This window comes from Eretmochelys imbricata, chromosome 8, assembly GCF_965152235.1.
Source record: "Eretmochelys imbricata isolate rEreImb1 chromosome 8, rEreImb1.hap1, whole genome shotgun sequence".
NCBI classification, from domain to species: Eukaryota; Metazoa; Chordata; order Testudines; family Cheloniidae; genus Eretmochelys; species Eretmochelys imbricata.
Genome location: NC_135579.1, coordinates 64,835,254 through 64,853,703, shown reverse-complemented (window position 1 = coordinate 64,853,703; position 18,450 = coordinate 64,835,254). Strand labels below are relative to the sequence as shown.

Sequence of the window (18,450 nt, the reverse complement as noted above, 5' to 3'; positions counted from 1 at the left end):
AGAATTTACTTTGGCCCCCAAAGGAGTCCACATTCTGGAAGCTGAAAAATTAATATTTGCTCCCCCTACTCCATCCTGATCTGTGACCTTCAGGAGGTGCAGTGCAGAATCTGACTCAAATTCCATTGCCAGCTCTGACAGAGGAAACCTTATACATCTTTCAGTTACTGCAACTATAAAAACAATGAAAAAATATACTTTCCTGCCTACTAAGATAGGAGTATTAGGCTTTGATCAATAATAAAGCATGTGAAGTGCATAGAATGCAGAGAAACAGCAGTGACCAGAATTCACGGCACTCAGAATTCCTTCCTGGCACCTGACATTGCTACTGCATCAACTCCACCATCTAGGGCTCTAACTCTGTTCCTGGTAGTACATTTGGTGCAGTTGTCATGTTTGAGATCTTAGTGGGGGATGAAGCATGCTCAGTACAGATGGAATGTTTTTAGATTTTAGGCAGATAAGCTCTAAACAAGCTCTACTGAGCATGTGCACGTGACTATTTGCAGAAGCTTACAACTTGCCCAAATATGTGTAAATTTTAATGAGGACAGCATATAGTCCTAGGGACAGAGAAGTGCTATCTCCTTTCCAAATGTCAAGTCCCTCCACCAAAGTATGGATACATTAGAGATCTTCAAAGAAGCAACTGGAAAAAAAATTAACATAGGCAAAGCATACGTATTTCCCCCAACTTCATTCCTGGAAACAGCTGAAGCCTTTTTGCTGAAACCCTTGGACTGCGCAGGAAGAAGGGAAGGAGAGACAGGATACTGAAGAAAATCAGAGGCAGAGAGCAAATTTCAACCTGCATGGTTGAAGTCTGGCCAATTTATGGGAAACTGAAAGTAAGGACTTGTACTGGAAAGTGTACAAACTTAACCAGGCATTGCTACTAGCTCCATCTATATTATGGGGAAGTGGCTGCTCAGCTGGAGCAAATTAGACACTCTACAAAATGTACAATTTGAGGTAATTTACCAAGCATACCTTTAACTCCAATGTTCTTTTGATGACCAGAAAGTTCTCCATTAACCTGTGTGAATTCTGCTACTGCCCAGAACGCAGAATACAGAACCTCATTTCAAGGCAGGGACATCAAAATGTAGACTGTGGCATGTGAGTTTTTTCCTAGCCCATCTGTCACTTTTCCCCCTCCATCACACTTTCATCTGGTGACTACTCTCAATCATTCTACCTCTGAATGGAAGGGTACAACTGGCTTTAAACCTACATCAGTGCCCCTCTATGAGCTGGATGGCAAAACACACTGTAGGGACAACTCATTTCCTTGCAAGGAACTAAGGCCTACACTAAAAAATTAGGTTGTCCCTGCTATGTCGCTCAGTGTTGTGAAAAATCCACATCCCTAAGCAACTGAGTTAAGATGATCTAACCCCCAGTGTAGACAGCACTAGATTGGCAGAAGAATTCTTCAATCAATCTAGCTACTGCCTCGCCTCTCAGGGAGGTGGATTACCTATGCTGAGCGGAGAACCCCTCCCATCAGCATATATAATGTCTACATCTGAAGCACTTACTTCTGAGGAAATTCCGCGCCAAAGAATTATGCATACAATATTTTAAAATTCTGCAAATTTTATTTGTCAATAAATAAATGTGGCTCCAGCATGGCATTGGGGAGCACAGGCCAGTGGCAGCACTGAGGTGGGAGATCACCCTGAAGCCCCCACCTCCCCCAGTACAGAGACTCGGCAATTAGTTTGCATCTGACCCTGACACAGTGCAAGAGCTGGGCCTGCCCCAGAAACACCCCAGGGCCCTGCTCCTCTTCGCTAGGTGTCCGTGGGCAGGATCAGCCCAGCAGGATCCAAGTGTGGGGGGACCAGGTGTGGGGTGAGGTTTCTGTGTGGGACAATCTGGATGCGGGCAGCTCAGTGGGAGATCTGAATGCACAGGGGCTTGTTGTGGGGTTCCAGGTGCAGGAGCAATGAGACTCTACAAAGGATCCAGGTTAAGGAGGTTGGGGCTCAGGAGGCGGGGTCTAGGTGTGGGGAGATGGGGCTCAGCAGGGGGATCTGGGTGTGTGGGGCTCAGTGGGGGGATCCAGGTGCAGCTGGTTGGGGATCAGTGGGGTGGGCGGGGTCATCGGAGGTGTGCAGATGTAGTTGGGAAGGGCTTTTCAGGATGAGGGTTTAATAGGCCTGCTTAACGGGGGAGCTCCAGCTACATACCAGGCTCCCGCTTCCCCCTGCGATTCCCATATCCCCTTTTCTTCTCCATCCCCCTCCCCAAACTCCCACATTCCCCTCCCCCTTCCTTCCCCACTGCCTCTTCCTCCCACCCCTTCGCCCCCCCCACTTACCCAGCCCCACCGCGGGCACTCACTGTTGCACAGAGTAGAAAACAGGAAGGCTTCCAGTGCAGAGAAGGGGAGCACAACTGGCACTAGGACCTAGGAGGCAATGTCCAGCTGCAGAGTCAGCTGAGCAGAGATACAGCCTCCTTCGGGCATTGTTTGGAGGGGGCAACCCCCCCCCCCCCAAAATGTGCCCATGGTCGTGTGCATTTCCCCCTCCATGCGGCTTCCCTGGTGTTATCTGTGCCCGGGGGGGGCGGGACAGCATTTTCTGTGGACGTGCAGTCCTGCAGAATCCCCCCAGGAGTAAAGCACTGTAGCGATGCCATTGTAGTGTTTCAAATGTAGACAAGCCCTAAGCAAATCTATTTCACAACATGATCAGCTTCCAGTAACCCTGGAAGTTATAGTGATAAATTTATTCTGGTGAATCTCCCTTATATGACAATGTGCTAAACGTCTGCCATCATGCCAGATTAGAAAGTTACTCACTTTGTGTAATACAATGGTTCTTTAAGATGGGTCCCCCTGTGGGTGCTTCACTGTACATACCCTTGCATCCCTGCACCGCTGATCAGAGAACTTTGGTAGCAGTATCCACTGGGCCCGCACATGCGCTGTTCCCCCCTCCTCATCTGGCTCAAGGCTAACTAGCCTTGCACAGGGGAAACCCCCCTCAGTTCCTTCTCTACTGCAGAGCCCCTTATGGAGAACTCTGAAGTAGAGGGGAGGGAGCACCCATAGGGGGACACATCTCGAAGAATCATTGTTACTGAACAAGGCGAGTCACTTTCTCTTCTTCTTCGAGTAGTGTCCCTACGGGTGCTCCACTGTAGGTGACTCCTGAGCAGGTGACCCAATGGGAAGCTGGGATTTCAGAGTCGATTCTGTCATAGATGACAAGACTAAGGAGCCAAATCGAGCATCGGAAGCAGAATCTCCAGTGATGGCATAGTGTTCTGCAAAGGAATGCACAGACGCCCAGGTAGTTGGCTCTACAGTTTTCCAGGTTAGGGAAATCCTTGAAGAAGGAGACCGAGGAGGAAACCGATCTCATGGAGTGTGTGTGGATTCCAGATGGAGGTACTATATTGTGAACATGATAGTGTTTGATGGAGTTTGAGACCCACTTAGTGTCTGGGCCGATAGTGCTGCACCTTTAGACCTATCCACAATGGAAAGGAAAAGCCTAGATTTCTTAAAAGCCAAACAGCAGGCCGAGGTTCTCCTAACGTCCAGTGCATGTAGAATAGCTTCCCTATCATCACAGAGAGGCTTGGGCTAAAAGTTGGGAGGTGAATGAGGTGGTTCTTGTGAAAGGCTGAAGTCACCTTGGGGATGAACTTTCGGTGTGTCCTGAGCATGATCTTGTCAGGAAAAAATACTGTAAAAGGAGGTTGTGCCATAAGAGCCACTATCTCCCCTATCTTCCTCACGGAGGTAATGGCAACCAGAAACGCTGTCTTCGTTGACAGGTGGGTAAGTGAACAATTGCCCATAGGTTGGAAGGGCAGTCTGGTCAGGCCCTTTAATATTAAATTCAGGTGTCACGGTGGGGTAGGATGTCTGGGTTTGGAAAAAGATTTGCTACACTCTTGACGAACCTCTTTGTAGCTGGGTGCGAGAAAACTGAGTACCCCCCTGTTCACTGATGAAAAGTTACTATGGCCAGCAAGCATACCTTGAGCGAACTATGGGACAGTCCAGACTTCAGTAGGTAGTCTAAGACTACTGGTAGAGTAGCAGATGTCGCAGTAATTTGTCTGGAATGACACCAAACCTGAAACCTGGTTCGCGTTCAAACCTGATAAGTTCAATGGGTAGCCAATTTCCTACTGTGTAGTAACACTTCCTGTACCTCCTGAGAGCAGGATTTCTCTATATGTTGGAACCATGAAGGAACTAGGCCTTGAGCTGAAGAATCCACAGGTTGGGATGGAGAGCACGTCCTTTGTTCTGTGAGAGGAGGTAAGGAATGAGTTGAAGAGGGATTGGCAGATATGTCACTAGCTGTGGCAGGTAAGGGTACCACATCTGTTTTGGCCAGGTGGGAGCAATCAGTATGATATTTGCGCTCTCTTTTTATTTTTAACAGGACTTTCACCAACAGAGGAAATGGAGGAAAAGCATATAGAAGCCCTTGTCCCATGAAAGGAGGAGAGCATCCCTTCAGGAGTTCTGTCCAAGGCCAGATAAGTGGCAAACAGGTCTATAGTCAGTGTCCCCAACTGTCTGAATATGTCCTGGAGTATTACTGAGTTCATCTCCTATTCGCGGTTGTGTGGGAACTTGCAGCTGAGACTGTCCACTGTCGTGTTTGCACTCCTGGTAGGTAGGCCGCTGATATTGTAACATTGTGGGAAATGCACCAGTTCCATAGCTTAAGTGCTTCTGCACAAAGGGCGGGCATTTTGGCGCCCCCCTCCCAGAGGATTTACGTAGTGCATGCATGCTATGCTGCTTGTCATGATCCTTGTGTGTGTACCTCTGATCAGTGGAAGGAAGTTAGCACATTCATTCCTGAGTGTTCTGAATCTGAGGAGATTGATATGAAGACACACCTCTGTGGGTGACCACTTGCCTTGTGTAGTGAGGTTGTTGAGATGTGCTCCCCACCCTATGACGGATGCATGGGAGGTGAGGAGTAGTGATGGGAGAAGATGTGTGAACGGGATCCCCGTGCAAACATTTGCTGGTTCCTTCCACCAGTTCAAGGATTGTTTGACCTTGGTGGGTAATGACAGGGGTTTGTCTAGGTTGTTTCTCTTCAGCCTGTGAACAGAGCTGAACCATGACTGGAGACATGACATGCAAAGTCTATCAGCTTATATACATAGCATGCATGTATACCCTGCATCAGGGTAGTCCCCAGATAAAGTGAAAGTACTAACTAAAGTTGTTGGGTTTTGGGGGGTTGGTTTTTTTTAAGAGAAGAAAAACCAAAGGAAACTTTAAACTAACAGATAAAAGAAAGATCAGTAACTACTTAAGTTCAAACAACAGGTTAACAATCCGATGAAGGGACAGCTAATAGCACCGTCTCTACCCGGGGCAGTTGACAAGGAACGGAGGGAGGTTCGCCTGCGCAACACTAGTTAGTCTCGAACCAGACCATGAGGCGGGGACAGCACGTGTGGGCTAAACAAACACTGCTACCAAAGTTCTCTGACCAGCAGTGCAGGGACACAAGTGCACCTATGGTGGAGCACCCATAGGGACCCTACTCGAAGAAGAACTATATTTTAGTTACTTGAAAGAGTAATTTAAATTCAACCCACGTTAAAAAAAAAATCAGTGCTTTATTGAACATGATATAAAATGTTTATTCAGTATCTTAGTACGGTGTTTCCTTCAAATGTTTGAACATAAAAGCTTGCAGTTTAAGGCCTTCTGCCTCTGAATACTTGCCTTCTTGTAAGGAAAGGGGTCAACAAACATGTGGACAAGGGGGATACAGTGGACATAGCGTACTTAGATTTCCAGAAAGCCTTTGACAAGGTCCCTCACCAAAGGCTCTTATGTAAATTAAGTTGTCATGGGATAAGAGGGAAGATCCTTTCATGGACTGAGAACTGGTTACAAGACAGGGAACAAAGGGTAGGAAAAAATGCTAAATTTTCAGAATGGAGACGGGTGTTCCCCAAGGGTCAGTCCTAGGCGAATCCTATTCAACTTATACATAAATGATCTGGAGAAAGGGGTAAACAGTGAGGTGGCAAAGTTTGCAGATGATACTAAACTGCTCAAGACAGTTAAGACCAAAGCAGACTGAAGAACTTCAAAAAGATCTCACAAAACTAAGTGATTGGGCAACAAAATGGAAAATGAAATTTAATGTGGATAAATGTAAAGTAATGCACATTGGAAAGAATAACCCCAATTATACATACAATATGATGGGGGCTAATTTAGCAACAACTAATCAGGAAAGAGATCTTGGAGTCATCGTGGATAGTTCTCCGAAGACATCCACGCAGTGTGCAGCGGCAGTCAAAAAAGCAAATAGGATGTTCGGAATCATTAAAAAGAGGATAGAGAATAAGACGGACAATATCTTATTGCCCTTATATAAATCTATGGTACGCCCACATCTTGAATACTGCGTACAGATGTGGTCCCCACATCTCAAAAAAGATATACTGGCATTAGAAAAGGTTCAGAGAAGGGCAACTAAAATGATTCGGGGTTTGGAACGGTTTCCATATGAGGAGAGATTAAAGAGGCTAGGACTTTTCAGCTTGGAAAAGAGGAGACTAAGGGGGGATATGATAGAGGTATATAAAATCATGAGCGGTGTGGAGAAAGTGAATAAGGAAAAGTTACTTACTTGTTCCCATAATATAAGAACTAGGGGCCACCAAACGAAGTTAATGTGCAGCAGGTTTAAAACGAATGAAAGGAAGTTCTTCTTCACATAGCGCACAGTCAGACTGTGGAACTCCTTGCCTGAGGAGGTTGTGAAGGCTAGGACTATTACAGGGTTTAAAAGAGAACTGGATAAATTCATGGAGGTTAAGTCCTTTAATGGCTATTAGCCAGGATGAGTAAGGAATGGTGTCCCTAGCCTCTGTTTGTCACAGGGTGGAGATGGATGGCAGGAGAGAGATCACTTGATCATTACCTGTTTGTTAGGTTCACTCCCTCTGGGGCACCTGGCATTGACCACTGTCGGTAGACAGGATACTAGTCTGGATGGACTTTTGGTTTGACCCAGTATGGCCATTCTTATGTTCTTAAAGTTTATTTTTTCAAGAAATCAAAAATGAAATTAAGTGGAAATCTTTAAGTATTACATTTAAAAGCCTCACGTACAAGACAGAGGACACTTCATCACCATCTACTGTCAGAGTGAAAGAAAAATCAATAAATTATAACTAAACCTATGAAATTCTTTAACAAGTCTTTACCTTAAGAAGATCTATTTCTTTGATGCAGTCAGCCCGGGCTTTGGCATCCATTAAATCAAATATCTGCACAAAAAACCACAAAACATTTTTTCTAAAAACAGCAAACACTGTCAATCATCAATTATTATTTTATAGTGTCACCAAAAGCATGCTAAGCACTTGATGGGAAAACATAGCATTGCAATAAGAACTAACTATTATCCTTAGTACAAGTTTTAGTACTGAAACAGATGTACTATTCTTTCAGATTCTACTTCTTACAAAACAAAAGCAACTATCATTAGTATATTTTTTCAGTATTTTTCAAGCTTTCTTAAAAAAATACAAACTGAGTATTCTATACTGAGTCATGTTCTTCTGGTAGCAAATATGAAATAGTATTTGAAATGTTTATTAATAATATTTTCAAAAGCACATTTCCACAGTCCCGAATTAGTATTTAAGAGCATAAAACAACCCAACTGCCAAACAGCACATGACCTAAACAAATGAGAGCCACTGAATGATAGTCCACCACAAAAAGCTTCAGTATAATTAGCTCCTAAATACCTTATGCCCTCTCAAACAACTCTCCTTTCTATCTTACCTCTGCTCTCTTCATTTTCCCTGTAGATTGCTGACCGTCAGCATCACCTAATGGCTCCTCAACCTCCCACACTCTTCTGTTGGTATCCCTTCAGGTTCCAAATTTGGTACCTTTCTCTCTCCCATCTGTACTCTTACACTTGACAGCAGCATCACTCCCAAGAATTTCATTACCACTTCTATTTATTTATTGACATCTGCACACCTATTCCCAACCTCTTCACTTGAAGTCCACTCTGACACTCCAACTTCCTCTTATTGTCCTGCCATCTCAAGTTCATTGTCTCAGGTACTGAACTAAGCCTCCCTTCTTGATCCTAACTGACAACTACCCTATTTTTAGAGCCCTGCAAATCCACGGGTATCTGCTTTATATCTGTGGACCATTTCTGCGGATAGCAGCGTAGATGCGGATACAAATTTTGTATCCACGCAGGGCTCTGACCATAAGGGGCGGGCAGGCAGCTGTGAGGAACTGCGGCATGGATTCTCCATCTGCCCTGGGCAGGAGGCCTGGGGGGCAGGGTCACTAGGCGGGGGGCTGCTTGAGCCCCCCACCCAGGGCAGGTGGAGAGTCCTCCTGGCTCTTACTGTGGCTGCGCTGTGACTCCGAGCCGCCCCCTACTGGAGCCAGATTGGGGAGAGACGTGCTGGCAGCTGTGGGGAGCCTGGGTCCCTCCACCTGCCCTGGGGGCAGGGACACTGAGTGGGGGGCTGGGACATTTGGCAGAGGGACTGAGGGGGCAGGGACACTGGGTGGGGGCTGCTCGGGCCCCCTGCCTCAGGCAGGTGGAGGATCCGCTGCGAATCCCCGTGACCTGGCTCCGGCCAGGGAGGGGATCAGCTCAGAGCCACAGTAAGAGCAGGGGGGGAACTGTGGGGAGCCAAGGCGGATCCTCCACCAGCCCTGGGCAGGGGGCCCGAGCAGCCCCTGGGCAATTCCACAGGTCTCCCCACAGCCAGGCCAGCATAGAGCCCAGCCAAGGAGCAGTGAGGAGCCGTGGAGGACCCTCCTCCTGCCTGCAGTGAGGCGAGGACTGAGAGCATCCCCAGCCATGTCCCTGCCCCCAAGCCTCCCCACCAGGCCAAGAGCATGTAGAGGGTCCACGACTCCACGCAGGCTCCCCACAGCTACCCGTGACTCTCCCCGACTGGGCTCTGGGCTTGTAACCTCAGTCCACCCCCCAACGTAGAGCCCTGAAAATCCGCGGATATCCACAGATAATTTTTGAGGATAGTGGATCGGATGCAGATACACATTTGTGTATCCGCACAAGGCTCTACATATTTTTCTTGTCTCACGATCATAACTTCACTATCATGACTTTTCTTTCACCCTCACCCGCCAGTCACACTCCCACATTTTCCTCATTAATATAAACAAAATCTGCCCTTTCCTCACTAACCTCACTGCTAAGACATTTGTTTCTGGTCTCTAATCTCTGACCTTGACCTCTATAGCCTCTTACCCTGACACCCCTGCTTTTCACCTCTTTTCCACTCTCCCATCTGCTCAAAATACCACTGTAAAGTCTTGTCCTGGCCTCCTCCCATGCCAGCCACATCATTCCTTTTACTGTCTTCCTGACTCTTATGATTTAGGTTCTTTGTCCTCATCTTACAACGTCTAACCTTTTGCTCTCATTTCCTCCAAATATGTGTTTGACCCTACTGCTTCCTTTGATTTTCTCTTACTCTGCTTTGCATGATGTAGATGTTCAACTGGAACAGTCTTCTTCGTTTGTTTGCCAAACACACACTCTCCCTCCTCAGATGTCCAGCCTCAAACTAACTAAATCCCAACACTATATTTCTTCCAGGAATCCTTCCTACCTCCTAGTCACCACTAACTCCTGACACCAGCCCTTTTCTGAAAAATTGTCCTGTTAAGATTGTAAGCTATTCAGGACAGGGAACATGATTCACAATAGCCTTGTGTATGCATTATGTTTGTTTATGTAAGAACATAAGAATGGCCATACTAGGTCAGACCAACACTTTCTCCCTGTTGACAATAAAGGGTCAGTCACTACAACTGTATTCTATCAATACAAGATAGAATTCTTCAAAGCATCTGGGCAGACATTTCAAAACGTCCCGACGAGACCATAGCTCAGGCCAGGTCTACACTAGAAACATCTGCCAGTACAGTAATATTGGTTAGGGGTGTAATTTCTTCTATTTATTATGACATTTCTATATGGCAAAAGCCCTAGTGCAGATGCAGTTGTTATGACAATGGAGCTGCTCTATAACTATTTATTAATAGTCTATATTGAACTGGTTACTGTAATACCATATTGGTGTACCTTAATAGAGGGGCTTTAAGGATGGTTAAGATACAATATGATTAAAGAAAGAAAAAGGATTGGGAAACCAAAGTTCAAAGGCACTATAAGCAGTTTTAAAAGATTCCCTGGAGAGGGGATGGGAGAGGAGGGGAGAGAAAAAGAAGAGCTGTACATGAGTAGTTGTTCAGGGAGAGCAGACAGATACCCAGCACCTGCTGTGGTATCTGAAGATGTTAAGGCCTACCTAGCTCACCATCAGGGGATCACATGCCTTTAGGTAAGACAGGCATGCATGTAGATTTATGCAAATCTTTCTCTAAATGCTTTGCTTCTACTGTTAAAATAAACAATACTTGGGTTTTTAAGAAGGCTGTCAGGTCACAAATTCCTGAAGGGTCACTGCATCAGACCTGCTGGATGAAAATGATTGATACTCAGGGCATTGTAGCAGACATAGCTACTGCTGCTCCTTGGGGGTGGTTGTTTTATGTCGACAGGAGAGCTCTCTCCCATCAGCATAGATCGGCTACACGAGAGATCTTACAACAGCGCAGCTGCATCAGTACAGCTGTACCACTGTAAGGTCTCTAGTGTAGACATAGTCTGAGGTTATATTATTTTTCAAATTAGACAGATCTCAGGACTATACCTAATCATTTTCCTTTCTTAAGAAGGTGCAAGTAACAGCTCAGCAATCTGGGATTTTTGGTTTAGCAAAACAAACATTCCAAAATATGAGGTTTGCAAGCCATCTCGAGATTTGAAGTCACTCTAGGGATTTTGTCCTATCAGATTCAAAACTGGTTGGTTAGATTCTGTTTTAGAACCAGTAAATGAGATTTCTGATCTGACACTGAACAGTCACCTCATACTGTAATAAGCCTCTTCAAAAAGTCCAGAGCCTGCTCAAGAAAAGTTTGTATTCTTTTTGTCAGATCTGAAGGAGACTATTAGTATTACAAACCTGAACAAAAAAGAAATTATTTCACCAATGGAAGAAGACACAGCACTATAGGACAGCCTACACAGAAAAAAACAAAACTACACAAAGGGAGATTTTAAACCCTTAAGAACATCCTTTCGGGTGGCTGTCCAAACTGCATATGCCACTTTGTAATTATTAATGATTGCCTTACTATAAAATGCCCATTAATACACCACTATGAATAAGGTTGTGTCACTATTTTGATTATAATTATAAATATTACAGCTTAGTAGCTTTATGACAAATCAATCAACTCCATCTTCAGCTAATATTAATCAGCGAATAAGTCTGAAAGGTTAGATCACATTGCACATATATGAAATACTTTAATTATGTTGTTCCCAGTTGCTGATTTCGAGGTCTATGATATTCACAAGATTTACACAGAGTCATTATGTCTGCTGTGGAAAACACAAGTGGAATTGATATTAAACAGTTTTAAGCTTGAATGACAGGTTGCCTAATATCTATTATTTTCACAAAGAGGATCATAACTAAAAGTCTCCTTAAAATGAACTCTCACTCTACAATTAGTCAATACGAAGAGTCAAGAAGGCCTTTAAAAAAAGTTTTAACAGAAGCCCTTGCCACGACATTAAGTAAACGCATATAAACGCATTAAATTAGCTTTCTGTTCCTCATAACCTTTATGGGGTAGATAGATCATAACTACAATTATTTCAAAATTCTGAAAAGCTTAAACAGAAAGATGTTTCAAGTGATATCAATAAGGACTAATTGATGAGCTGAAGATCATTAGAATGGGTTACTGTAATAAGTTACTATAAAGTAAAGATCAAGAATTGCCCACTGTATAGTTGCATAATTTGAATATACACTAAAGAAAACACAAAACCACCATTCTGCTTAAATCCCTTGTACGTAGGCTTGTGTTCACAGAGTCTTTAGAAACTCTCATACAAATACATCAGAAGACTTTTACATACATTTAACAACCAGATGGTATACACAAAACCATTGTTTCCAAAGCCAGAACTTATTTAATCAGTTACCAACTAATTAGCATTCTAAATTCAACTTTTGAGGTAAAAGGAACGAGTGTGTTAGCTTTGAACGATAGTACTTTCAGGACACATGAAGTAGGAGTTACTCGGTGCTTCTTTCTCAACAGTCCATTATTTTTCGCAGATCTCTTCACCTTTTATCTTTCTAACATCAGAGATGTTTAAATAAGTATGCAACCCATAAACAAATACATTTTTATTTTTTAATAAAAAGGTTTAAAATAAAAATGGCTTGATAAGGATATTTCATTATACAATGGACCACCAATATAACTATGGCAAGATAAACCTATGATAACCACATACAGTAAACAAAATAATGAGTTAAATGAAAAGTTATTATAAGATATGACAATCAACGGTGAAAACGGGCAACACAGTGTTTTTGTAACCAGACCACTGCAATGCTGTGGTAACAATGTTCTATAAAATGTGAAACTACAAGATTAATTAGCTCTAATTCAAGCCTCAAGTGGCAATCCACTGACAATGCACAATGAATAATTAATATGAGTACTAGATAAAAGGATTTCTTTTTTGATCCTCTAACACAGGGTCTCAAGTGTTGGAATGAAAGGGGGAAAGCACAGAACAATGTAAGGCACAACTGTGATGCATTCTCTAGAAGGAATTTTGAGGAAGTATGCAACCCTATATACTGTACTGACTCCTGAGCAGCCTTGAGTTGACTATAAATACCATACTGTATGAGCAACTCATAGATCCTTAAACAAGAAGTTACTGTTGCTAGGCAGTTATGAATCCTTCATGTTACATTCTTAAGATAAAAACAGCCAAGAAAGAAAAGATGGGCTTTATTTAGTAAGAACCAGTTTGACATTTCGTATTGTCACAATAACATAATGCAAAAGAAATGTATTTCTTATTAGGAAATATCTTCCCGAGTTTTTTTTAGTCGAAGTTGATAGCCAACTGATTCAAGGTAGTAACACATTCGTAAAGACTATTCTAGAAATTCCTCAAACATTTGTTTCAAGCTACAAAGTTTGTAGTTTATCCCAAGCTGATATGTAGGGTTATGTCCTCATGGCCCCGCCCCGAAAAAGGGGTGTGTTTTTATCAAAAGCACCAATGCATGTTTAGTTATCTTGCTGTAAAACCCCAGAGGAAACTAGGTTGGGTAAGTTTTACCATGATGTAAGTAGGAAAAGTCAACTATGGGTGTGGAACACATAGTGTTGACCTCTAACTACACTGGGACAAAAGCTATCTATTACCTGTCTCCACTAAAACTTTATAGCAATATTACTAATGTGTATTAGTTATCTCTCTGAAAAAATACACCTTTCGGGGCAGTGATGACATAGCTGTTTTTGTACTCTAGGCTAACGTTTGTGTCCTGAAACAAGCATTTGAGGACTGTCCAAACTAGACTTTACAAATGTACTATCTCAATGGCAATCAATTAACCAAAGTACATCTTTAGTGTAGACATTCCCCTAGCATGGCTGAACAATATCCTCCCCCAATTAAAAGAAGGCAACATTTAAAACAGAATCTTGGCCATGTAATCATGCAGGACACAGATTTATGAACATTACAGTACAGCCACAATTTTATGAACATCAATGTTACAAATGACCAGTTACATGTACAATTTTTCCTGACTGGAAGGTGTGGGGAGGGGGGGGAGAATATCAAATAAAAGCAATGTCAATGAAAAACTAGTTGATATCCCTCCACATTCTGGTATCTTCAACACATTGGACATCGCTTTGCAGTGGTTTGAAAGACAAGAAGCAAGCAATGCAGCACACCATACTGCAACTTATGCACCACAGCTACTGCAATTTCGAGATGTTCAGTTTTATGAACTGGTTGATTTTATGAACTCAATCCTCAACCAGTTCATAAAACAGGGGATCTACTGTATAATACTGGTTCACTAACTACTGGAGGTGTAGCGTGTTGATGAGGTACACAAACTTTAACCTAAAAGAAGGATTCAAGCTCACCATGTTGCATTTATGTTTGTGAAATTACAGCCAAGAAAAAAAGAAAATAACTCCTCCTTGCAGGCATCTATAACAAAACAAAGCAAAAATTTTAAAGATGATTCTTCTTAGTTCCTGTTGCCTATAGGTAACATGAATTCAGAAACAGTGATTTCTGTCACTACCTGCTGGTGTCTCTTTCAATTTCATCTTATTCACCCTTGGATACTTCCGAAGTTGAGTTCTACAACACACTGTTTTGTGTACATATAATATAATGTTTATCAATATTTGAACTTCTTCAACCAATTAACATTTTAAATAGGAGAAAGGTGCTTTTCGAAAAAAATTAAAGTGATCAAAACTGGCATTTGCAGAATGAAGTGGGAGTCAACATCTCAATACTGTAAAAATATGATAGGTGAGCAGTGTGATATGGGTATACTAACTCCACACTGGGTAACACAGAGTTAACAAGTTAATGTGGACTCATGTGGCTCCATCCCCATGCACCTGTGACAGATGTCAACATTGGAAGGAAGAGCTTCAGAGGGAGAAACCTGAATCAGTTGATGGCAGACCAGAGAGGAGAGCAGAACTCAGTGTTCAGCTCCTGGAGAGTGGGCTGACTGAAGGCAGGAACTCCCCAGATGACAGCTGCCTGACAGCCCCTCTCTGAGGGAGAAGGCGGCCAGATGCTGACTCAGTTGGAGAGGGGATCACTCCTCTTTATTACTTACGAACTCAGTTTAGGGCTACAAACTGACAAGCACCCTCTGAAGGAAGATTTGGGATGATTCATTTGTATTAACTGCCCTTGTTTCTGTTCACTGAGTACCCCAAAAGAGGAGAGACTTTAAAGCAACCTGCAGGAGGACCAAGTTGCAGGAAGAGGCAGACCACCGCAGTGCCATAGTGACCATTGACGGGTGGCACTAGACAGGGAGAGAGCTGCTACATCAGACAGGGATGTGCTCTAGTGGTGAATCAACACCTTCACAGGCAGTGATAGGCCATGAAGGAACTTAAAAATGAAGACAAACAATTTGTGTTTGATATGGGGGAGATGGGTGAGCCAGTGGAAGAATGATACTGTGGAAGCAACAAGCCAGGAATATAAGTTTGGAGCACAACAGTATTTGTCAAATTCTGAGAGGAGGGTGTTGCAGTATCTGACATGACAAGAGGAGGACCTGAAAAAGAGAAATTTAGCTGTGTCAATAGAGAGGAAAGGCTGGATCTTAGAGATTGTATGTGGGATGAAAGACGCATGATTCAGATACTGTGTGGATACAGGGATGTAGAGAGAGGTCCAAATCAAAGATGATACTCTGGTTATAGGCCTGAGTGACAAGGACGAGAGTGGTCCACAATGACTGAGAAAGATGGAAGGGGGAAGCACTTGGGGGGAAGATAAGAGGTCTATTTTGGCCACATTGAGTTTAAGTTGATGGCCGGACATCTCCATGGTCTTTGTTATAGTAACATATAGTAGTTTTGGATGTTATCTATCCAAGTCAAAAGGGCTCTTATAAAGCAAGGCGTATACTGCAGTGGCCCATAGAGTTCCAGTTCACATTTCATAATCCTGCTGGAATTCAGACTCCTTTTCTATGTCAACAGAGTCTCAATATTGCACATTCCACTTGGACAAGTGCCTTGCCTAGATCCAGCCTTCATATGAAAGTTATTTCCCCTTTTCACAAATCACAAGAGATAGTCCTTCCTGACATACATTAAGTCAATAACACCCGAATGAAAAAATGGCATATTCTAGATACCCACAAGGTAATCAAAACAAGGTATCAGAATAAAGCCATTCAGGAGATCTACAGCTCTTTACCCATTATTGTTACAAACAATCAGACAAACCATCAAAAGTTTATCAAATAGGTCTACAAAAAAGGCTTTAGTGCTACAATATCAGTAACTGTACATGGACTAAAAAGTGTTTTCTTCATGGGATTAAAACGCTTCTTTTGGCCAATGAGTAGGGTGACCAGACAACAAGTGTGAAAAATCGGGACAGGGTGTGGGGGGTAATAGGAGAAGACCCAAAAGAGAACGACCCAAAAATCGGTACTGTCCCTATAAAAATCAGGACTTCTGGTCACCCTAGCAATGAGGAAGCCTGCAAGATTGGTTTCATGCTCCATCTACACAAATATTCTTCAAGACCTGCAATAAGATGTGCAAACCATGTAAGACACCACCTTTGGCACAAGAGTGCCACTTATGATGGCGCCTCTGTATACCACAAAAATCCTATTGTGGGAATGGCAATAAGCCTGGTTATGGTGGAGACAGAAATTTATTATCAAATTATTTTTATTCAAGCACCAAGACTTATCCTTCCACATCTGCCTCAACTGACCTGCATTTCAAGTTATAGTTGACCTTTTGATTTCTTATGCACTGTAAATGGAACTTTCAGCAAGAGTTAATGTAATGTTTTAAGACTGTTGATCTAAGTTCCTAAAACGTGTTTCAGCTTTTGAAGCAGTGTATCTGGCAGTTTTCCCAGAAGAGGGAACCAAATCTTTTGATAACTGCCATCTCTAATCCTGACTTCTGGTGCTGTAGAGCAGAGAAAATCCCATAGCTGGAATAACAAGCATGGATATGATGGAGAAACGAACAAGGCATGCGTTAGCACAACTACAAAACTTATTAACACCCAGAAATGCTAGAAGAGGCCCATGAAATCTAAACAGAGATGAACTTGCAATATAAAAAAATAATTAGGGAACAGAAAATCAAAGATGTAATCTCAATGTGCCTACAAATATGCAAGCCTTGCACTTGCACATCCAACAGATGTACACAAACTGTCACCAAGCTAACAAAATAACAAGTACGGTATGCTGAAGAATAAAATAAATGATATAATTAGTTCACAACCAACACACACAATAAGAATTTAAATGAATTCAGGTATCTTCACTTGAAAAAACATAACACACCTTACCAAATACAGAATAAAGGCTTTTCAATTGGGCTGTTTTGAGATTATACAGTTTAGAAGAAAAGCAAGGGTTTTCCAATTAAAAAGTCACAGTTGTGGTTAAAAATAATGAAAGTCAACAGATCCAATGAAAGGCCTCATGATATCTCAATTAACCTTCAACTTTACATCACAAAAAGTATTTTATGATGCTCCCTCATACTCACACCCAGTCACTGTTTCTTATATAATATCCTCTAAACTTGCTACCTCAATTGTTCGCTATGTTAAGTTTTAGAGTGAACTTTGACGACACCTTTTTTCTGTCCTATTTCAGTGGTCCAATCAGCTCATTGTAAATGTAGCCTATACTACAGGTCCTCTCTGCATAGCCATACACATTATGGAGGCACTAGTTGTGGGTCTTCAAACATACACAAACACCATACAATTCAGTCAATTTCAAAGTGCATTTTAGGCTATGTCTACCCTATGCAGCTTACAGTGACACAGCTGTACCACTAAAGCCTTGCCACTGTAAGGCATGCAGTGTAGCCACTCTTTGTCAGCAGGAGAGAGCGCTCTCTCCTGCTGACAAAATAAAACCACCCCCGAGGGGCAGTAGCTTTGTTGGTGGGAAAGCGCCTCCTGGCAACAAAGCGCTGTCCACACCAGCACTTTTTGTCATTAAAACTTGTGTCCATCGGGGTGTATTTTTTCTCCGACAAAAGTTTTAAATGACAAAAGTGCAGTATAGACATAGCCTTAGACATATGTTTAGTCATTTTCTCCCCTCAATAGTTATAATTACTGAACTTGGTAATGAGAATTCATATGTACAAGAAAAAGGTTAGAAATACATTATTATCCTTTGGGCTAAAGATAATACATTGCTATGGTTTTGAGCTCTACTTTGTTTTGTATTCATTTAAAACCAGGTCATTCTCAGCCCTTTTATCTGAAAGTTTTCAAGGTAATTCACAAGCAAAGGCTCCATTCCATCTCTTACATACAATCACTGTCACATGTTTCCCCACTCCACTGTTCTTAATGAACCATTAACAAACTATTATATATACAAATTTGGAAACAGATCTCAAACAAATATCAACATAGCTGAAGTGTGCCACCTTCAAAATGTAACGATCACTTAAGTTCTAATAACTCAATTACAGATGCCTCTACTTTAATGTATTTACTTTTGGGGTATATTCTTTGCCCTAGGCATGCTACAAGTAACTTTCAAACTACATAAAAGCTGTATGCATCCGATGAAGTGAGCTGTAGCTCACGAAAGCTTATGCTCAAATAAATTGGTTAGTCTCTAAGGTGCCACAAGTACTCCTTTTCTTTTTGCGAATACAGACTAACACGGCTGTTACTCTGAAACCAGTAAAAGCTGTGTTATCCAACACTTTATCAACCAGAAAGCTCC

The 18,450-nt window shown here is 42.5% G+C and overlaps 1 protein-coding gene across 5 annotated transcripts in view; it reads right to left on the bottom strand.

The window, feature by feature from the left end:
* Window positions 1-18,450, bottom strand: part of NEK7 (NIMA related kinase 7) — a 114,763-nt gene that overhangs the window by 55,112 nt on the left and 41,201 nt on the right. For all 5 annotated transcript variants that reach the window (XM_077823763.1, XM_077823762.1, XM_077823764.1 and 2 more), the window contains one exon: window positions 7,231-7,293. In XM_077823763.1, the coding sequence (XP_077679889.1) occupies window positions 7,231-7,293 (63 nt within the window). The remainder of the gene's footprint in view (window positions 1-7,230; window positions 7,294-18,450) is intronic.